This window comes from Oryx dammah, unplaced genomic scaffold, assembly GCF_014754425.2.
Source record: "Oryx dammah isolate SB20612 unplaced genomic scaffold, SCBI_Odam_1.1 HiC_scaffold_29, whole genome shotgun sequence".
NCBI classification, from domain to species: domain Eukaryota; kingdom Metazoa; phylum Chordata; class Mammalia; order Artiodactyla; family Bovidae; genus Oryx; species Oryx dammah.
In genome coordinates this window covers 38,397,035-38,419,134 of record NW_024070213.1, presented here as the reverse complement: position 1 = coordinate 38,419,134, position 22,100 = coordinate 38,397,035, and the positions used below count along the sequence as shown (strand labels likewise).

General features: G+C 37.7%; 1 protein-coding gene across 2 annotated transcripts in view; it reads right to left on the bottom strand.

The window, feature by feature from the left end:
• Positions 1 to 22,100, bottom strand: part of LOC120858522 (fatty acyl-CoA reductase 2) — a 178,056-nt gene that overhangs the window by 33,934 nt on the left and 122,022 nt on the right. For both annotated transcript variants that reach the window (XM_040234625.1, XM_040234624.1), the window contains exon 3: positions 3,048 to 3,223. In XM_040234625.1, coding sequence (XP_040090559.1) covers positions 3,048 to 3,223 — 176 coding nt within the window. The remainder of the gene's footprint in view (positions 1 to 3,047; positions 3,224 to 22,100) is intronic.

The window sequence follows — 22,100 nt, the reverse complement described above, 5'->3', positions numbered from 1 at the left end:
TGAGGTGATTGATATTTCTCCTGGCAATCTTGATTCCACCTTGTGCTTCTTCCAGTCCAGCGTTTCTCATGATGTACTCTGCATAGAAATTAAATAAGCAGGTTGACAGTATACAGCCTTGACGTACTCCTTTTCCTATTTGGAACCAGTCTGTTATTCCGTGTCCAGTTTTAACTGTTGCTTCCTGACCTGTATATAGGTTTCTCAAGAGGCAGGTCAGGTGGTCTGGTATTCCCATCTCTTTCAGAATTTTCCACAATTTATTGTGATCCACACAGTCAAAAGTTTTGGCATAGTCAATAAAGCAGAAATAGATGTTTTTCTGGGCACCTACTGACCTGAGGAGTTCCTCTTTCAGTATCCTATCATTTTGCCTTTTCATACTGTTCATGGGGTTCTCAAGGCAAGAATACTGAAGTGGTTTGCCATTCCCTTATCCAGTGGACCACATTCTGTCAAAAAAGATGTCCTTTTCATTATAGAGGACTGGAATGCAAAAGTAGGAAGTCAAGAAACACCTGGAGTAACAGGAAAATTTGGCCTTGGAGTACGGAATGAAGCAGTGCAAAGGCTAATAGAGTTTTGTCAAGAGAACGCACTGGTCATAGCAGACACTCTCTTCCAACAACACAAGAGAAGACTCTACACATGGACATCACCAGATGGTCAACACCAAAATCAGATTGATTATATTCTTTGCAGCCAAAGTTGGAGAAGCTCTATACAGTCAGCAAAAACAAGACCGGGAGCTGACTGTGGCTCAGATCATGAGCTCCTTATTGCTAAATTCAGACTTAAATTGAAGAAAGCAGGGAAAGCCAGTAGACCATTCAGGTATGACTTAAATAAAATTCCTTATGATTATACAGTGGAAGTGAGAAATAGAGTTAAGGGACTAGATCTGATAGAGTGCCTGATGAACTATGGACTGAGGTTCGTGACATTGTACAGGAGACAGGGATCAAGACCATCCCCATGGAAAAGAAATGCAAAAAAGCAAAATGCCTGCCTGGGGAGGCCTTACAAATAGGAAACCTATTACTCTAACTCAATAAAAGAAAAAAAATATGTGATCATGTGTACATATATATATAGAAAAAATTTAAAATGACATTCAATACCCATTTCCGGTTCAATTTTTATAATTTCACTAAAAGAAGAAAATTATTTAAAAATATATATACCTCAATTTGATAGCTTGTGTCATGCTTAATGGTGATAAGTAAGGAGCACTGGTTTTAAAGGCAGAGTCAAGAAAAATGCTCACAATCACTACTACTTAACTGCTCTGAAGTTCCAGCCTTATAATTAGAGAGGAAAATATAGTTAATAAATACCATCACTGCAAAGCCAACCACAAAATCACTATCAGATTATATAACTGTATATCTGAGAAAAAACAGAAGCAGCTGAAAAAAACAGGGGTGAACAATAATTCAATAAGGTGTTCACTTCTAAAAGTTACATTAAAAAAATCACTAGCTTTCCTGTATAGAAACAAAAATTAGAGTCTACAGTGGAAGAACGGCACATATTCAAAAAAGAACATTTAAAAGATATCAAATTAATAAGTAGGCTCTATATGAATAAAATTATGAAACTTCATTAAGGACTATAAGAGAAAAATTGAATGAAGATATACATTGTTCTTGGGTAGGAAAAGTCAATATCTAAATCATGCTATTTTTCTAAATCAATCTACATAGTCAAGGTAATATCCATCAAACTCACAACCCTTAAACAAACTTGGCAGATTTATTCTAAGCTTAATCAAGAGGTGAGAATAGTCAGGAAAATTCTTTAAAAAGAGAAAAATGTGTGTATACTTGCCTAATAAAATAAGAATAGTAGTCATTAAAATATTGTGGTACTGGAAAAGAAAGTCTAATTAATGAGATTAAAAATGATTTAGAAATAGGCATTTAATATACTATTTTCTTTTAAACAAAAATGAAAATAAATCATTTAATATATGTTGTTTAAAAAATAACTATCTGTTAATATTAAAAAAATACTGTACCTCACACACAACACTTATTTTTATAGAATTTTCCTATTATTCTTTAGAGGTAAGTAAATTTTAAATGAGTCAGATTTAAATGTAAACATGAAACAGTTAAAATACTAGAAGAAATTATGAAAACTGTAAATAATAAAAACAGAGCTGAGGACAAATTATAAACTGTTAAAATATTTTGAGCCTAATAAAAGATGAAGAGTTAATATGCTAAATCTTCCAAGAAGTCTTAAAATATACCCCCAAAAATTTTTTTCAAGAGAAAAATAGGTGAGGAACACAGACAAACATTTCACAAAAGAATAAACTGTCAATCAGCATTTAAACATTCTCAACCTTTCTGATTATCAAAAATAAAAAACAAAATATGCAATACTATTTCCATTTTCATATTGACAATGATAAAAAGAGTTAAAGAATTGTAATAGGGTACTACTGTGTTAGAAATGAGCACTCATATCCCCAAGAACAGTGTAAGTTCATACCACCTTTTTGAAAAGCAACTTAGCATTATATGTCAAAATATATAAACTGTTAATAACCTGGACATGTCTGGCATGTGTCTAATAATTCCACTTTTGGGAATTTACCCGAAGGGGAAAAATGTATATACACAGGTGCTCATTGCAGAGCTGTTTATAACAGTGACACATCTAAGCAATGTCCCTCTGAGTATATTATATACGTGTACAATGGGATGCCATATAGTCACTACAAATTATAATAAATTATCAATTGACAATGAAAGATATCTAAAAATAAAACTGAACAGATTGCAAAAAACATCATTCCATTTTTTGGAGAAACTGAACATAAGTCTATTATATTACAGATGCGTGAAGAAAAGTTGAAATGGATGGTCTTAACAATATTAAATGGTTATCTGTGGATGGTAAGATTCTGGAAAAGATTTACTGCTTTGTTTTCATTGAGAATATCTCTTTTTAAAAATAGAAATGATGAAGACACTTACACATACGTGTGCACACACACGTTTAATACAAGTCCTGAAAGGGGACTGGGACTGTACCTGAGGTGATCATCAAAGCGCACGGTCGCGGCACAGTGGAAGACGATGTTTGTGTGGGAAAGAAGCTCCTGCATGTCCTCCTTGCTGATGGCAAAGTCATTCTGATTGAGGTCTGCAGAAATGGCTCGGATCTTCTCATGCACATTTGGACAAACTTCTTTGACTTTTTCAAACAGCTAAAACATATAAATCATCAAAGATCATCATCAATAATGTTCTTATTTTCACTGACTTATTTCATTTTAATTCACAAAAACTGGTTATTAGTTAGAATATGCCAGCCATCTGCTATATTTCATGGAATTCAAGGTCAGCTTAGAATAATTCTTGCTCCTCTTACTTTGGAGCAAGAATTCGGAAGAAGTTCCAGTGACCAGTAAGGAGTGTATTTTGAACTTTTCCTGGGTGAAGGAGTGGTAGTAAGTCTTTCATATCTTGCACCGTCCTCTCTTCCCTTCCAAGACAGCTTCGTGTTTAAACATGGTGATTATTTCCATTTCTGCCTGGGAGATACTGTTTCGGGGCAAACTCACTAGCCTTTATATACCTTGACAAATTACCAGCAAAATCACCAGCCTTTAAGAAGGTCTCATAAGCGCAGCTTCAACAACTTGGTTAATTGGATCAGATTAACAAGAGGACTTAGAAGCACAAAGATAATTAGAAAAAAAAACAAATTAAGCAAATTTGTAATGGGTAAAACAAATAAAATTTTTATATAATCTCATTTTAATATATAAATGGCAGTTATTGTCTAGTAAGAGGATTACATGAGCTCGTGTACTTTTTATCAGATTTTAATTGATTTTTTAATATTCTAATTTATTTATAAAGGGAAAAGGAAAGAATACTGGCAGATATAGCTTTTATTACAATTATTCAGGTAAAACACAGCCTCTATTTTCCCTTCCACATAGAAGTTCTCAGGTTGAATTGGTATTTCCCATTTTCTCAGAAAATAACAATTTTAATGAAATCATCTTGGTTCCAATCTACTTTGATAAAATAAAACTTTATCATAGTAATGGTTTGGTATGTGAAAAGTAAGGGCAAGAAAAGTAAGGTTAAATGTTTAGAAAGGTTAGGAGCAGAGAAAATTAGGATGTGGTTTAATACTAATATAGTAGTGGAGACAGATAATCCTCCTCTCCCTTTTAACTCCAAAAGAATGTTTTCATCTGTTCCTTGATCCTGAGCAGTAGGCTTCTCCTTCCCGCTAGAGATTTACCCCAGGTAAATCTTCTTATTACCTGTTGGGTAGTAAGAAGCTGATTTCAGATATTTACAGAAATCATGTCTCATTTGTATCAGGTAAGATCACGTTCAGAGGACATCCTGGAAATTTAATGAAGCCAACTAGGAAAGGGAATTAAATCCACATACTGACCTGGCAGAACAATATACATCTGTCTCCAAGCTACTATTTTCCTGCACTGTAGGGCCAGCCTTTTTAGTATTGTGTTACTATAATCCTGAAAATAATTCAAAAGTTAGGCCACTCTTCAATGCTTTTTTGACATCTAAGATTGATAAAGCATCTCAGGGACATTCTCAACAAAGGTCATTCAAATTCTTTTGAAAGACATTTAATAGCTCTCCAGTCATAATGGGTCATAAGCATGCTAATATTTGCTTTCAGTCAAATGTTTTTCCTTTGTGTCGTTGTTGTTGTTGAGTCATTAAGTCATGTCTGACTCTTTGCAACCCCATGGACTACAGCATGCCAGCCTCCTCTCTCTTCCACTATCACCTGGAGTTTGCTTAAATTAATGTCCAATGAGGCCATGACACTATCTAACCATCTCATCCTCTGTTGCCCCCTTCTCCTCCTGCTCTCAATCTTTCCCAGCATCAGGGTCTTTTCTGATGAGTCGGCTCTTTGCATCAGGTGGCCAAAGTATTGGACCTTCAGTTTTAGCAACAGTCCTTTCAGTGAATAACCAGGGTTGATTTCCTTTAGGATTGACTAATTTGATCTCCTTCCTGTCCAAGGGACTCTCAAGAGTCTTCTCCAGCATCACAATTTTCTTTTGTAGTTCATGTTAATTATACAACAGACACAGGTTGGATATTTTTGGATAAGTTTATGCCACATTTATACAGTTATACTCCTTTTTAACAACTGAATTTATAGGAGGCTCTTTCTGAGTTATGATAGATTTCATTCATAAGAAATCTATCTGGGGTTCTGTTGAGTCTGACTTTGGCCTGTGAAGACTTCTGGCTGCTTGAGAGCAAGACGTGGAAGATGACCTCAGTGCCTACTCTTTTAGCAATAGGGCTGATCACAGATGATGCAAGCTGCCATGCAAACATTTTCTGTTGCCTTTGGCCTTTATGATTTTATTTTTTAAATTTTTTTTGGCTGTGCTGGGTCTTTGTTAGGGTGTGCAGGCTTTCTCTGGTTGTGGAATGGAGGGGCTTCCCTAGCTGTTGTACCTGGGCTCAGGTTGCCCCACGGTTGTGGGATCTTAATCCCCAACCAGAGATAGAACCTAGGTCCCCTGCATTGGAAGGCAGATTCTTAACCACTGGACCACCAGGAAAGTCCTGGGTTTTTGTGACTTTAAAAGTCAGAGAATATTATTAAATTGTACTATACTTTCAGACCACCTGTACAATGTTGAACAGCACAAAGATACATTTACAACATTACTGTTTTAGGAGATAATTACTATTTCTCCTAAATAAAGTCCTTTTGAAATAAAGGACTTTTGAAATAAAGTCCCAATCAACATCCTATTTATGGATTTATATTTTCAAATAAGAGGGGATATCTGAATGAACATAATGTAATTTAAAAAGAAGCTTAAGTATTCTGATTGAGGTGGTATTGATTACAATCCATTGATATAAATCAATGAATTGGGTGCATCAACTGAAGCCACAGTAATAATTAGGGTCCTATTTTACTATATTAGCCAGGCCTGGTAATATGAACATTACCAGATGGTCAACACTGAAATCAGATTGATTATGTTCTTTGCAGCCAAAGATGGAAAAGCTCTATACAGTCAGCAAAACCAAGACTGGGAACTGACTATGGCTCAGATCATGAACTCCTTATTGCCAAATTCAGACTTAAACTGAAGAAAGTAGGGAAGACCACTAGAACATGCTGCTAAGTCACTTCAGTCGTGTCTGACTCTGTGCGACACCATAGACGGCAGACCACCAGGCTCCCCTGTCCCTGGGATTCTCCAGGCAAGAACACTGGAGTGGGTTGCCATTTCCTTCTCCAATGCATGAAAGTGAAAAGGGAAAGTGAAGCCGCTCAGTCGTGTCTGACTCTTAGCAACCCTAAGGACTGCAGCCTACCAGGCTCCTCTGTCCATGAGATTTTCCAGGCAAGAGTACTTGAGTGGGGTGCCATTGCCTTCTCCTGTTACTAGACTACTACCAGTATTACTAAGAATTTAAAATTTTTGTTCTGCAGTTTAGAATATATGTTTCGAACATGCTGGTATGACCTAAATCAAATCCCTTATGATTATACAGTGGAAGTGACAAAGAGATTCAAGGGATTAGATCTGATAGAGTGCCTGAAGAACTACGGATGGAGGTTCATTACATTTTACAGGAGGCAGTGAGCAAGACCATCCCCAAGAAAAAGAAAGGCAAAAAGGCAAAATGGTTGTTTGAGGAGGCCTTACAAACAGCTATGAAAAGAAGTGAAAGGCAAAGGAAAAAAGTAAAGATATACCCATTTGAATGCAGAGTTCCAAAGAATAACAAAGAGAGATAAGAAAGCCTTCCTCAGTGATCAATGCAAAGAAATAGAGGAAAACAATAGAATGGGAAAGACTAGAGATCTCTTCAAGAAAGTCAGAGATACCAAGGGAAGTTTCCATGCAAAGATGGGCTCAATAAAGGACAGAAATGGTATGGACCTAACAGAAGCAGAAGATATTAAAAAGATGTGGAAAGAATACACAGAAGAACTGTACAAAAAAAGATCTTCACGACCCAGATAATCATGATGGTGTGTTCACTCACCTAGAGCCAGACATCCTGGAATGTGAAGTCAAGTGGGCCTTAGAAAGCATCACTATGAACAAAGCTAATGGAGGTGATGGAATACCAGTTGAGCTATTTCAAATCCTGAAAGATGATGCTGTGAAAGTGCTGCACTCAATATGCCAGCAAATTTGGAAAACTCAGCAGTGGCCACAGGACTGGAAAAGGTCAGTTTTCATTCCAGCCCCAAAGAAAGGCAATGCCAAAGAATGCTCAAACCACCACACAATTGAACTCATGTCACATGCTAGCAAAGTAATGCTCAAAATTCTCCAAGCCAGGCTTCAACAGTATGTGAACCTTGAACTTCCAGATGTTCAAGCTGGATTTAGAAAAGGCAGAGGAGCCAGAGATCAAATTGCCAACATCCAGTGGATCATCAAAAAAGCGAGAGACTTCCAGAAAAATATCTACTTCTGCTTTACTGAATATGCCAAAGCCTTTCACTGTGTGGATCACAGCAAACTGTGGAAAATTCTTCAAGAGATGGGAATACCATCCACCTGACCTGCCTCTTGAGAAATCTGTATGCAGGTCAAGAAGCAACAGTTAGAACTGGACATAGAACAACAACTGGTTCCAAATCGGAGAAGGAGTACATCAAAGCTGTATGTTGTCACCCTGTTTATTAAACTTATATGCAGAGTACATCATGTGAAATGCTGGGCTGGATGAAGCACAAACTGGAATCAAGATTGCTGGGATAAATATCAATAACCTCAGATACGTAGATATGCAGAAAGTGAAGAAGAACTAAATAGCCTCTTGATGAAACTGAAAGAAGAGAATGAAAATGTTGTCTTAAAACTCAACATTCAGAAATCTAAGATCATGTCATCTGGTCCCATCACTTCATGGCAAATAGATGGGGAAACAGTGGAAACAGTGACAGACTTTATTTTGGGGAGCTCCAAAATCACTGCAGATGGTGACTGCAGCCATGAAATTAAAAGACACTTGCTCCTTGGAAAAGCTATGACCAACCTAGACAGCATATTCAAAATCAGAGACTTGACTTTGCCAGCAAAGGTCCTTCTACTCAAAGCTATGGTTTTTCCGGTAGTCATGTATGGATGTGAGAGTTGGACTATAAAGAAAGTTGAGCGCTGAAGAACTGATGCCCTGGAACTGTGGTGCTGGAGAATACTCTTGAGAGTCCTTTGGACAGCAAGGAGATCCAACCAGTCCATCCTAAAGGAAATCAGTCATGAATGTTCTTTGGAAGGACTGATGCTGAAGCTGAAACTCCAATACTTTGGCCACCTGATGCAAAGAGTTGACTCACTGGAAAAGACCTTGATGCTGGGCAAGATTGAAGGCAGGAGGAGAAGGGCTCGACATAGGATGAGATGGTTGGATGGCATCACCGACTCAATCCAGGAGTTGGTGATGGACAGGAAGGCCTGCCATGCTGCAGTCCATGGGGCTGGTTGGACATGACTGAGCTACTGAACTGAACTGATAATATGAATGGCATGGGCTTCCCTGGTGGCTCAGACTGTAAAAGAACTTTTAATCTGGAATCTCAGCATATGGCTGTAGCTTCTAACAAAATAATACTCATTAAATGTTGGCAAAGCCTAGAGTGCTAGAGATTGCAGCCAACTGCCATGCAACAGGTCAGTGCTTTTCAAAATGTTGTCCCCAAGTGAACTGCACTGAAATCAGTAGATATGCATCTAAAAAATTCCTGAACCCCATACCATGCTCACAAAGTAAGAAATTACTGGGCTCTGCCCAGGAGTTTGCATTTCACATCAGGTTTCAAATTGATTTTAACTAATCCCAAGCTGAGAACTTCCTTAGTGGCATTGTTAACACAAATAACTGATGAACAACTGTGTATGACTCATTTCCCTCTTTAACAGCCCAGGGCAGTTACAAGACATCAATGGTTTTCAAACTGTAGAGGCAAAAGAAAATTCTAGGGACCAGTTAAAAATGATGCCTCTGTTTCTGATCCTGCTCACAGTGCCAACTGTCTCACTGTTTAAACTGTTCACTGAACCCAGGGTAGGCAAGGTGCAAGTTAAGAGGCTGGAAGAAGACTCGAGGGGCCAGAGAAACTGCAGACACATTTATTCTGTCCTGGCTGATGCTGCAGACATAGCAGTAGACACGCCACATTGTCGCCCCTCGTGGCTGACCCAACACAACAGACAGCTGTGATTCAGCAGTAATGCCACCATGTTCTAGTGAAATGAAGTGTTAGTCGCTAAGTCATGTCCAGCTTTTGGGGACACCATGGACTGTGGCCCACAAGGCTCCTCTGTCCATGGAATTCTCCAAGCAAGAATATTGAAGTGGATTGTCATTTCCTTCTCCAGGGATCTTCCCCATCCAGGAATCAAACCTGGGTCTCCCACATTGCAGGCAGATTCTTTACTGTCTGAACCCCCAGGGAAGCCGCCACATTCGAGGTAGAGCTCATATATGCCTACAGCACACAGTAGCTCATGACCAAGCGAGTGCCTTGTGTTGCGCATGGGCAGTGTTATAAACGATCTCAGCTGTTCCATAGTCATTATTTACAAAATATGGGGCAAGAGGGCCTGAACGTGCCATCTTGGCTAATTTACTCTCTCCCCACAATGCCCTTACTCCACCCCCAGAGATCTTGACTCAGTAAGTTTGGTATGTAACCAAGAGCTGTATTTCTTAACCATCTCCATAGATAGGTCTGATGGTCCAATACCATACTTAGAGAAACACCAACTCCAAAAATTCATTTCCATTTTAAAATTCTGCACTTAAATTTCACCCTCTGGTTTGTAAACTCCTTGATTCTTCTTTTATCACTTTATGCTTGACAGCACCCAGTTCATTGAAACAACTCAAATTTTCTTTGTTAAATTAAAAGTAATTACTCTAAGAACGGGCTTTCCTGATGGCTAGGATGGCAAAGAATTTGCCTGCAATGCCAGAGACCTGGGTTCAGTCCCTGGGTGAGGAAGCTCCCCTGGAGAAGGAAATGGCAACCCACTCCAGTATTCTTGCCTGGAGAATCCCATGGATGGAGAAGCCTGGCGGGCCTCAGTCCATGGGGTTGCAAAGAGTTGGACATGACTGAGCGACTAACACTTTCACTCTTCACCATAAGAACAGTAATAGAACCATAAATGAGAGTTTGATTCCTAAAATTGGTTACCAGCTCTTTTGTGTTGGTGGGATAAAAGATAGCAGGTAACTACTGCTAAAAGAATACTCAAAGTGATCTATGGGTCCTCTGTATTAACTGCCAAGAGTAGGGGATATGGAAAGGCTCAGACAGACCCTTTTCTTTTGTAATGATGACAAGACTAAAGGACAGACAAAATGATACAAATGGATCCTCAATAGATATTAACTCATCTGAAAGTTGTTGTTGTTGTTGTTTTTTGCAGGGGTAGGGTGGGGAACAAAACATCAATTAAAGGCAAAAAATAGGTGGAATAAAAATGAGCTAAAAAATAAAATTTCATAAATTTCATTGAAGGCCCACTAATAAAGAACTTAATATAATTATTTTAGGTTCTAAGAGTTCATCATCTTCCTTCTCATATATTCTTTATTTAATGGCACAGGACTAAGAAGGTAGAGTTGAATAACTACTTGCTATGTTTGAACACTCAAGAATGCTGCTTTTTTATTTTAGTAAACCATGCTCTTGACAGAGAGAAGATACATTTCTGTGGTCACTGAAAGATAATAGCTGGGAGATGATCTAAACATTTTGAACTGATAATAAAGCAATACATCTTTCTTTTTTTGTTGTTTCATATATGATATTTTACATATTTTAATGCCATTCTCCCACATCATCCCACCCTCTCCCTCTCCCACAGAGTCCAAAAGACTGTTCTATACATCTGTGTCTCTTGCTGTCTCGCATACAGGGTTATCATTACCATCTTTCTAAATTCCATATATATACGTTAGTATACTGTATTGGTGTTTTTTTTTTTTTTTTCTGGCTTACTTCACTCTGGTTCTTAGAAAGTTTAGGAGTGTTTCATTGATTTGACGTTACACAGACAAGTATTTCTCCTTCAATTTGTTTTTTAAACATAAGAGACTATTTTGGCAATAGTTACTTATAGCCCAGATGCAAGAGACAAACTTGAAAATCCTAAGAAAAAAATTCACAAAAAGAGAAATTTGGGGGTTCAATAAACTGAGGTAGGACTTATGTGGCCAAATACTAAGACTACATTTTTATTAAAAACAGGACTTGGGCAAAAATTGAGGGGCATAACATTTATATAATGCTTCTGAAACAATGTAGAAGCCCTGAACTTGGACTTCTAAAGTCAATTTGTTATCCACATGATCTCACTTGGGAGGCATCTAGGAGGTTACTACCTTCTAAAGGCTACTTTAGGTTATCATTCTTTTCTAATCATGAGAGGTTCTGATCTTTATTCAGTTTACTGATTCCTCTCTTCAAATATAACTATTATTGAATCACAATAACCCACCAAAATTTGCTTAACATTTTTATTTTGTAAAAAAAGGGGTGAGTCTCTTAAAATAAAAGGCAATCTCTATGAAATATCTGATATCCCAATGAAAAGGAGAGCCTGGAACATTTATCATTGAAATTTTAGAGTGCTGAGTTAAAACAAGTCAATGAATTTTACAAGTCAGCTCTTGAGCAAGAAAGACTTATTTAAAAGGATATATATAATCTAAGTTGAGTATAATTGAATACAAATAAGTACATGTAAATTAAGACAAAAAACCATCATACCTAATGTAAAGATTCACAAAATGTTAGAATTTTGCTAGTTCACTGCTAACTTCCATAAGATATAAAAGATTAACCTAGAAGTTTTTACTGCTTTCATGAGAACTACTCTCTAGGACCACAAAGCAGTCTTAAATGTAGTACTATGGTTATCAAATTTTAGCATACAGTAGGGTTGTTTGAGAAGTTGTTTAAAAAGACAAAAACCCAGAGGTACCACTCTTAGATATTCTGACTCAGTTCTGAGTTGAAGCTTGGGCAACTGTACTTTGTACAGGCTCACTAGGGACACTGATCCACACTGAAGATGAGAACCACCAGTGTATTAGAAAGATCCTAATTTGGATTTTGCTCTTTGGATTCAGGAAGGCCAGAGTTTGAAGCCTAGTTCTGCCATTTATTAACTGTGTGACTGGGGTAAGTTACTCATTTCTTGGGGTCTTGGTGTCTTCGTGTGCATGTTTATCTAAAATGTCAATCAAAGGACTGTAACACTCTATGATCTCAGAGAACTAATAATTTGTATACACTCTGCTATTCTTTCTTTTCTACTATTCTTTTTTTCCAGTTTTATTGAGAGATAATTGGAATACATCACTATATAAGCTTAAGAGGTATAGCATAATGATTTGATTTACATATATTGTGAAATGATTACAATAGGTTCAATTACTATCCATCTCCTCATAAAGATAACAATAAAAAGAAAAAAAATTAACAAAAATATTCTCCTTGTGGTGAGAACCCTTAGAATTTACTGTTAACAATGTCCATATCGCACATATTCTGCTATCATTGAAAATAATTTTGTATTTAGCAAAATTATAATTCACTTAAGAATCTGTAATAAATGCTAGAGGTGACTCAGTTCATCATCTTGTTCCCACATCAAAGGCCACTTTCACAGAGTTCTTTCAGAATAAGTACCTGGTTAGAGGAATTAATTTCCTAGGGGTGGTAAAGCAATGCAGTGGAGGAAAAAAATAGGCTTTAGAGATAAGAGAACTGCATTTAAAATATGCTTTGCCACTTCCTTGGTACTTCCTTGGATAGGTGACAACTTTCTTGGATTAATTTCTTATCTGTGTTGCAGCAATAAGGCATACCATGGGGTTTTGTGAAGATTAAATAGGGTAATAAAAGTCGGATGCCTAGCATAGTGGCTACCACTTAGTAGGTTGCTAATAATAGAACTTCTCTTCTGTTTCCATCAGGAATACTTCATTTCCAAAATGTGCTAATCAGACAGTATGCATGTGTATTTGTGTGTGTTGGGTCACCCAAGATTTCTGATTATGCCATGTGATCCATGTATCTCTAAAAACTGAATATATTTCAGACTCATGCTGAATCCTGTGGCTTGGTAACTTCTGGAGTGAAATCAGTATAGGCAATATGAAGCTTCTAAGAAAAAGACAATATGATTGGAAGAAATTTTAAAAGAAAGAAAGAAGTTGGACATGTGAAATCATGCTAGTGATTGAATGAACTAGTGAATGGTATTGTAAAAGAAAACAAGAGATTGAGAAATAAATTACTTCTGTTTCTGGGACCTTAAAGAAGACAAAATCAATTTTAAAAGGCTTTTTGGTTTTTCTTTTTCTTAAAAGGAAAGAAATCACCCATAGAAGGGAGGCTTAACATGCTTCAACTAATTTAAGTTGAGTAACTGTCAAACTGAGAACCAGTTATACCCTTTAAAAAGTATGTGTCTGTTAAACATGGGGAAATTTTAATTCCTGGAAAGGTTATATTCCCTCTAGTTGTCCCAAATTTATAAAACCCTCTTGCTTTTTGCAGGATCATTAGTTTCTTAGGAAAAATAAAATATAGTAATGGAACAAAACTGACTTTGGGAATTTAAAATACAAACTTTTTTTTTTAATTGCCTTTGCCTTAAATAGAGATCTAACACAATCATTAATATCAATCAGAAATTCATGTTCTGGAAGTTGTGAACAAGCAACTTTTACACAGGGTAGCCTGAACCAAATATGAAAATGCTATTCTTCCTTATGAAATTCTATGCAAACTAACAAGGAACTTTTATATTATATGAAATTAACTTTTCTGTTGTAGGAAGGAAGGGTGGAGCCACAGTGTGTGTGCTGTGCTGTGCAAGTTGCTTCAGTCGTGTCCGACTCTTTGCAACCCTATGGACTATAGACCACCAGGCTTCTCTGTCCATGGGATTCTCCAGGCAAGAATACTGGAGTGGGTTGCCATGCCATCCTCCAGGGCAACCCATGGCAACCCATTCCTGACCCCGGAATCAAACTTGCATCTCTTGTATCTCCTATATTGGCAGGTGGGTTCTTTACCACTAGTGCCCCCTGGGAAGCCCACTTTTCTGTTGGGTGCTTCTTAATAGTGATGTCAGAATGCTGGTCTTTTCTTTGCAGATGTTATTTGGTAGAAGTTAATTTCTTTAAATACATTATTTTTCCCCTGAGGGATCTAATGTCTTCTAAAAACTACCAAACAGTGATAGTTTTGCAAAAGGATTCAATAAACTATTTCATGGAATGTTGCTATCTTCTATTGTCTTAAATCTAATCAGTTCTATGAACCGAGGGCCCCATGTGTGTCCCAGCATAATTCACTATCTAAAGCTCTCCAGGGTATTTCAAAGTAGGTTTATCTTAAAGGTACTGCAAGCTTATTGAGTAATTCACATTTTTCCAGAGAAATTGACTTGAAATATCTAGTGCAACCTGCCAGGCTCTGCTTTTGTTTATAAATCCACTTCCCAGTGGCATAATACAGGATAGCCTTTCCCTATAAAACCCTGAATTGTGCCTGGTCTTCTCACATGCTGCATTCTAAACCTGGCAACATCTCACCGTAACCCTTGCCTTACCTAATTACTATAGCTTAAGAGGAAAAGCCCAACCATTTCTGATATTCTCTCAAACATCTTTTTTTTTCTTTTTTTAGATTCTGACCTCACTCTTAATTAACTACCTCACTCAATATAAATTCATCTACTTGTGGTTTTATTTTTCAGATATGGATATTGTCTTCTTGATGTTTTTTTAAAGAGTTATTCAGAGTAGGTTATGACCAACTTAAGATCCTAAATGGATATAAATGGGATATCATTGTTATACAAAGAAACACATCTTTAAGGCACTAAAAAACCTCAAAATGCTCTCAACACTTTGAACTTCACAACTGAATGATTTATTTGCAACCAATTATCTGTTGTAGTGGGAAAGAATCATGTCTTGTTAAACAAAGCCATATTCTAGATAGTAACATAAAATGAATTTCACCACTGAAAATTGTTTTTCCTAGCTGGAAAGCTGGTTGGTTCAGGCAAATGGGCAATTTTCATAATAAGAGACTAAGCAGGCAGCTTGGGCTTCCTGGCAACCCATAAATGGGTCTGTGGTAAGCATGTTCACATGTCAACACTAGAAATTTGGCTTATTTCCTCTAGGAACTCCACAGATTTTGTAAAAGAAATTAGGAGATATTTCTTAAAAACAATGTTATAGACCTAGAATCATATTTTTAATCAAAAGTAAATCAAACTAGTTTATTTTGATACAGTCTCAAAACTAAACATCAGCTGAACTTAGAAATTTGTGATTGCTTTGCTGCCTCATTTATTTACCATCTTAAAAAGTGGACTTTTTTCTCCCACCATAAAAATAAAACATCTTCATTGTGATTGAATTTAGAGAACTCTTTTGGAGAATGATTATTGTTCTGATTTTCCACTACAAAAGACAGCACTTTTTTCCCTCACCATGAAAGTAAACATGCTCATTATAATCTGAAACTAAAATTAATCCAAGATCCTATCAGCATTTATTTAGGGTCATTACTTGAGATTACACTGGATGTTATTTTGCATATTTTTTTGGGTTCTGAATGTATTATAAGCACTTTTTAATATTTAATATTTTATAAAATATAAACTTTAGTGCCTGCATAATAGTCCAACACGTCTGTGCACCTTTCCTCAACTGTGGAACATTCAGACTGGTTCCACGTTTGCTACTGTAAATAACACTACAATAAATATATATTTTATAGTACTTACATATATGTCTGGTTGTTTTTTTAGAGTGCCACCTTATCTTTGTGAGAAAGTCCTCAAGAATCTGCCATTAATTCAGATAGATTTATCTCAATTGATGTGTTCCTTTAGGTGCTCTGAAAATACTCAAGGATCTTAGTCACATATGAGGAAACTGATCCTCTCTTTTGAGTCTTAAGTTCCAGTCCTTTGTGACCAAACAGTTAAAAATAACCTTCTTTCCAAAGCATTCCCACTTAATTGTCTCCCTGTGAAGGCATCGAATTGCCAACATCCGCTGGATCATGGAAAAAGCAAGAGAGTTCTGGAAAAACATCTATTTCTGCTTTATTGACTATGCCAAAGCCTTTGACTGTGTGGATCACAAGAAACTGTGGAAAATTCTGAAAGAGATGGGAATACCAGACCACCTGAGCTGCCTCTTGAGAAATCTGTATGCAGGTCAGGAAGCAACAGTTAGAACTGGACATGGAACAACAGACTGGTTCCAAATAGGAAAAGGAGTATGTCTAAGGCTGTATATTGTCACCTTGCTTATTTACCTTATATGCAGAGTACATCATGAGAAACGCTGGACTGGAAGAAGCACAAGCTGGAATCAAGATTGCCAGGAGAAATATCAATCACCTCAGATATGCAGATGACACCACCCTTATGGCAGAAAGTGAAGAGGAACTAAAAAGCCTCTTGATCAAAGTGTAAGTGGAGAGTAAAAATGTTGGCTTAAATCTCAACATTCAAAAAACAAGATCCTGGCATCCGGTCCCATCACTTCATGGGAAACAGATGGGGAAACAGTGGAAACAGTGTCAGACTTTAATTTTTTGGGCTCCCAAATCACTGCAGATGGTGATTGCAGCCATGAAATTAAAAGATGCTTACTCCTTGGAAGAAAACTTATGACCACCTAGATAGCATATTCAAAAGCAGAGACATTACTTTGCTGACTAAGGTCTGTCTAGTCAAGGCTATGGTTTTCCCTGTGGTCATGTATGGATGTGAGAGTTGGACTGTGAAGAAGGCTGAGCGCTGAAGAATTGTTGAGTTTGAGCTGTGGTGTTGGAGAAGACTTTTGAGAGTCCCTCAGACCACAAGGAGATCCAACCAGTCCATTCTAAAGGAGATCAGCCCTGGGATTTCTTTGGAAGGAATGATGCTAAAGCTGAAACTCCAGTACTTTGGCCACCTCATGTGAAGAGTTGACTCATTGGAAAAGACTCTGATGCTGGGAGGATTGGGGGCAGGAGGAGAAGGGGACAACAGAGGATGAGATGGCTGGATGGCATCACTGACTGATGGAAATGACTCTGAGTGAACTCCGGGAGTTGGTGATGGACAGGGAGGCCTGGCGTGCTGCGATTCATGGGGTTGCAAAGAGCTGGATACGACTGAGTGACTGAACTGAACTGAACTGAACTGAAGGCATGGAAAAAGGAAGTGAGAGGTGGTTACTATCCGTACCATAAAAGAAAAGGAATGAAACTGATGAACGAATTTTAATAGATAGAGGAACAGGCTTTTAATAGATAGGTTCGATCATATTTCCTCTGAATACAATGGGAATTAAAGACAAACTGGTAACATTTTTATTTATTATAATTAAAGAAAAGTTTCCAAACCTCGCACACTGGATACCATTAATCTACTTTTAAGCACACTGTATTACTATTAATACAGCTTGGTAAGAATTCATGCATCACTGTTGTGTGACAGGAGACAAGTATTGCTTAAAAGTGATACCAGATCTTTCTTGGGAATAAGGCATGGGTACATTTAAATCACTCTGTCTATGTCCAAATGAAGTTCAATGGCAGACTCTAGACTGGGTCTTTCTTTATTCATAGAAGATATTTAATAAAAATTTGTAAAATCAGAGGCCTTCCAGAAGAAATTCTATCCCATACAGGAAAACTTTTCTTAGTAAAAACCTAGGGTAAGAGTGGTCACACAATAGAAGTAAAAGACTGGTCTGAAGAACTGGAATACATTAAATTCATTCATTGAACAAATTTGGTTGATTACCTGCAAAGTGTCAAGTGAAAGTGCAAGTGTTAGTTGCTCAGTTACACCCAACTCTTTGCTACCCCATCATGGACTGTATGGGCTACGGAATTCTCCAGGCAAGAATACTGGAGTGAGTTGTCTTCTTGGGGCTCTTCCTGACCCAAAGATCAAATCCAGGTCTCCTGCACCAAAGTTGTCTGTGTATATTCCTTTAAATATAACCCTATATTGGAAAGTTGGTTGTGGGGTCCCAAATGTTTGGAATAACCAACTTGTACTGTTTCCCTCCAAAGTCTAACCAAATAGAGGAAGATTAGACTTCATATGGAATATTTTCACCTTTTAGTGAAATGCTGCAAAAGTATTAAACTACATCTTTTTATGAAGCCCAGGCCCTGTCCTTCTATCTGACCATATAAGTCAAAATTTGTGGAAGTATAATTAATGCCTTTGCTACAAAACCAGAAATAGAGATGTAAGAAGAAATGTCCAAAAAAAAAAAAAAAAAAAGAAATGTCCATATTTCAATATTTCAATTTCTTGAGCATTTTGGTGCTACAGTAATTGTTCACTTTCTACTCATTTATAAATATCTTCAATAGTGTTACTGTAACAGCAAAGTCTCTTTGAGACAAAGGAAAGATTTTTTTAGTGACAAAGGAAAAATACCTTTTATTCTGATGTTGAATTTAGGAGCCTGTGTGAAGGAAGGCTTAGCAAGGTGATAGGTAGATGAGACTGCTTATAGGAAACTAACTTCCTATGCTGGATTTGATTCTATTAGGGCTATCTTGAAAGATTTGGAGAAAATGTTTTAAAATTGCAACTGGAACACAACTGCTGGACTAGAAATGGAAAGTCCCGAGCATTGAGGAATTTATCAGATGGCTGCTGAATGTAGTTTTCTTGGTTTTAAGATATTACCAAGTTCTCTCTTCCCTGTAGCTCAAATGGTAAAGAATCTGCCTGCAATGCAGGAGACCTGAGTTCGATCCCTGAGTCAAGAAGATCCTCTGGAGAAGGGAACGGCAATCCACTCCAGTATTCTTGTCTAGAGAATCCCATGGACAGACGAGCCTGGTGGGCTACAGCCCATGGGATCACAAAGAGTCAGACACGACTAAGCGACTGACACTACACTACATTCTCTCTGCATTGGAGATGACAAATTTATGGGTGTGCTTTGGATCAGTTAAAATACAAAGCTGAGGGGCTTCCCTGGTAGTACGGTGGTAAAGAATCCGCCTGTCAGTGCAGGAGATAACAGGCTGGATCCCTGATTCAGAAAGATCGTGCATGCACTGCAGCAACTAAGCCCAGGAGCCGCAACTATTGAGACTTCGCTCTAGAGCCTGGGAGCCACAGCTACTGAGCCCACGTGCTGCAACTCCTGAAGCCTGCATGCCCCGGAGACGTGCTTCACAAGGACAAGCCACCGCAGTGAGAAGCCTGTGCCCGGCAACTAGAGAGCAGCCCCTGCTTGCTGCAACTGGAGACAAGCCCCTGCAGCAGTGAAGACCCAGCACAGCCAATAAATAAATAAATGTTTAAAAATTAAAAAGTACCACAAAGCTGATGACTTTATATTTTACATTAACAAAACACAGAGAAATTTATTTTTCCTTGTCAACCCATATGTCAGCTTGGATCTCCCTATAAACTTAATAAATTATAATTGATTTATGTCCCTAATTTAAGATTCTCTGTGAGATTATGGAGAATTTCCACATGGACAGTGATAGGCTAAGATCTGGAGTTTCTGAACAAATCAGTATATGGCATACTTCAGGCCACACAGGTTGGTTCAGAAATTGATACATAACCTAACCCTGACTGATGAGATGTAAGGCAAATTTTGCTGAGGGTTTCCAGAAAAGAAGTTCCATCAATCTCAAAAGACAGCTTTAGGGAGAGCCAGCTCTCCTCATTCAAAGATTGTCATACATGTACGTGAGTAAAGTATTATTATCCCATTTTACAGATAAGGAAACTAAGGATCAGGAAAGTGTATATCTTGCACACTGTCCCACGGTTTATCAGTGGTGCTGAGATTCAAACACAGATCAATCTACTTCTGAAGCCCATGCTCTTAAGCACCATCCGATAGCAACAGATAGTCCCCAGGTGATACTGATGCTGCTGGTTGGGAGACCGCAGTCTGAGAACCACTCTGTATAAAAGTTAACAGCTGACAGTTATAAATAGCCCAATAGTGAAAACAGGGCTAAAGGTTTGCAAATCAGTTTCACAAATGATATTAATAATATAATCAAGAGTTCCATAACAAAAGTAATGTCTCAATACAGCACATTGAATGTAACAGGAGGTGGAGACTAGGCTGACCACAAGATTCTTTGTCACAATAGTTATCTAGAAATTCATAAGCTGACTACAAAGCTAAATGTGTGATGAAAACAAAGTCCATCAGGGATGTATAGCTGAGCAAAGCTGTATAAGAAGAGAAATATGTGAGTTTCTTCTAGATTTTGGTTTTATGCCACATCAGCCTTTTTTTTTTTTTTTTATTCTTAAGGACCATTAGTTACAACGCAGGCATACTTGCCCTGGAGGCAGACTGGGGTAGGGTCTCTAAAGTCTAATGCTCTTATTTACTAATTGGGTGACCTTTGGTGAGCTTATTTATTGACTGTGTGACCTTTGGTGGGCTTCTCTAATGGCACAGATGGTAAAGAATCTGCCTGCAATGCAGGAGACTGGGTTCAATCCTTGGGTTGGAAGTCACAAAGAATTGGACACGAGTGAGTGACTAAGCACAGATTTTTGGTAATTTAATACTTCTGGTCTCATTTATCTCATCTATCAAATTTGGATATTAATAATTCTCACTTCACAGCATTGTTGAAAAATCAATCAGATAAGACGTGAAAGGGGCTTCCCAGGAGGTGCCAGTGGTAAAGAATCTGCTGGCTGATGAAGGAAACAAGAGACATGGGTTGGATCTCTGGGTGGGGAAGATCACGTAGAGGAGGGTATGGCTGCCCACTCCAGTATTCTTGCCTGGAGAATCCTATGGACTGAGGAGCCTGGTGGGCTACAGTCCATGGGGTGGCAAGAGTCAGACACAACTAAAGTAGCTGAGCACGCAAGTCATGAAAAAGCCATTGAGTAATGTCTGCCACGTACTAAGTATCCAGTAAGTGTCAGCCATTATTACTTGTCCCACAGCTGAGTTAGGCCATGAGATACAGGAGAGACTTCTGTGCTTCTCTTGATAATGGTTTATACAAAACCTCATGCTGATACCAGCAGATAAAATATAGTCATCAAGCTTACTGGGTGTCTATAATGTGCTGTGCTATCAGATACACATCTCTGTTAGATGTCAGCGGGCCTAAACACTGGAAAGGAGACTGTAGAAAATTCTTATTTAAATCTTCCTTTTGCTAACCTTGTACATTCCAGACACATATATTTATCTCCTATGGCAACCCTACGAGGTCATTGTTTTTAAACATTGCAAGCTGAAGGGTAAGATGTATAAACTGACAGCAAATTGATAAAGCATTTCATACCAAAGCTTTCAAATATATAAATTAAGACATGAGGTGATATATTCATAATTTGGGAAGGGAGTTTGAGACTCAACTGCTCATTCACACATGTATTTCATTTGCAGTTTTTCCCTTAAAGGAATTTACAGGATAACAGAAGTGGGGTAAGAGAAATGTCAAGTTATCATAGATAAAGTATACAACTTGCAGCATTTAGACAACTGAAAGTATTACTGCATGGCTACTTAGTAATCATATCTGTTTATATTAATAATATGATATGATATAATATGTAAATGACTCTCCAAAAATTTTGAGGAAAACTACCCTCAATTTAGAAGAAAATTAAGGAAGAGTTTGGATGAACTTGTGATAGATTTGAAGGCCTGGTGAGTCCACGTGCTTACTCCTTAGAAGAAAAGTTATGACCAACCTAGACAGCATAATAAAAAGCAGAGACATTACTTTGCCAACAAAGGTCCATCTAGTCAAAGCTATGGTTTTTCCAGTAGTCATGTTTGGATGTAACAGTTGGACTATAAAGAAAGCTGAGCAACAAAGAATTGATGCTTTGAACTGTGGTGTTGGAGAAGACTCTTGAGAGTCCCTTGGACTGCAAGGAGATCCAACCAGTCCATCCTAAAGGAAATCAGTCCTGAATATTCATTGGGAGGACTTATACTGAAGCTGAAACTCCAATACTTTGGCCACCTGATGCAAAGAACTGACTCATTGGAAAATACCCT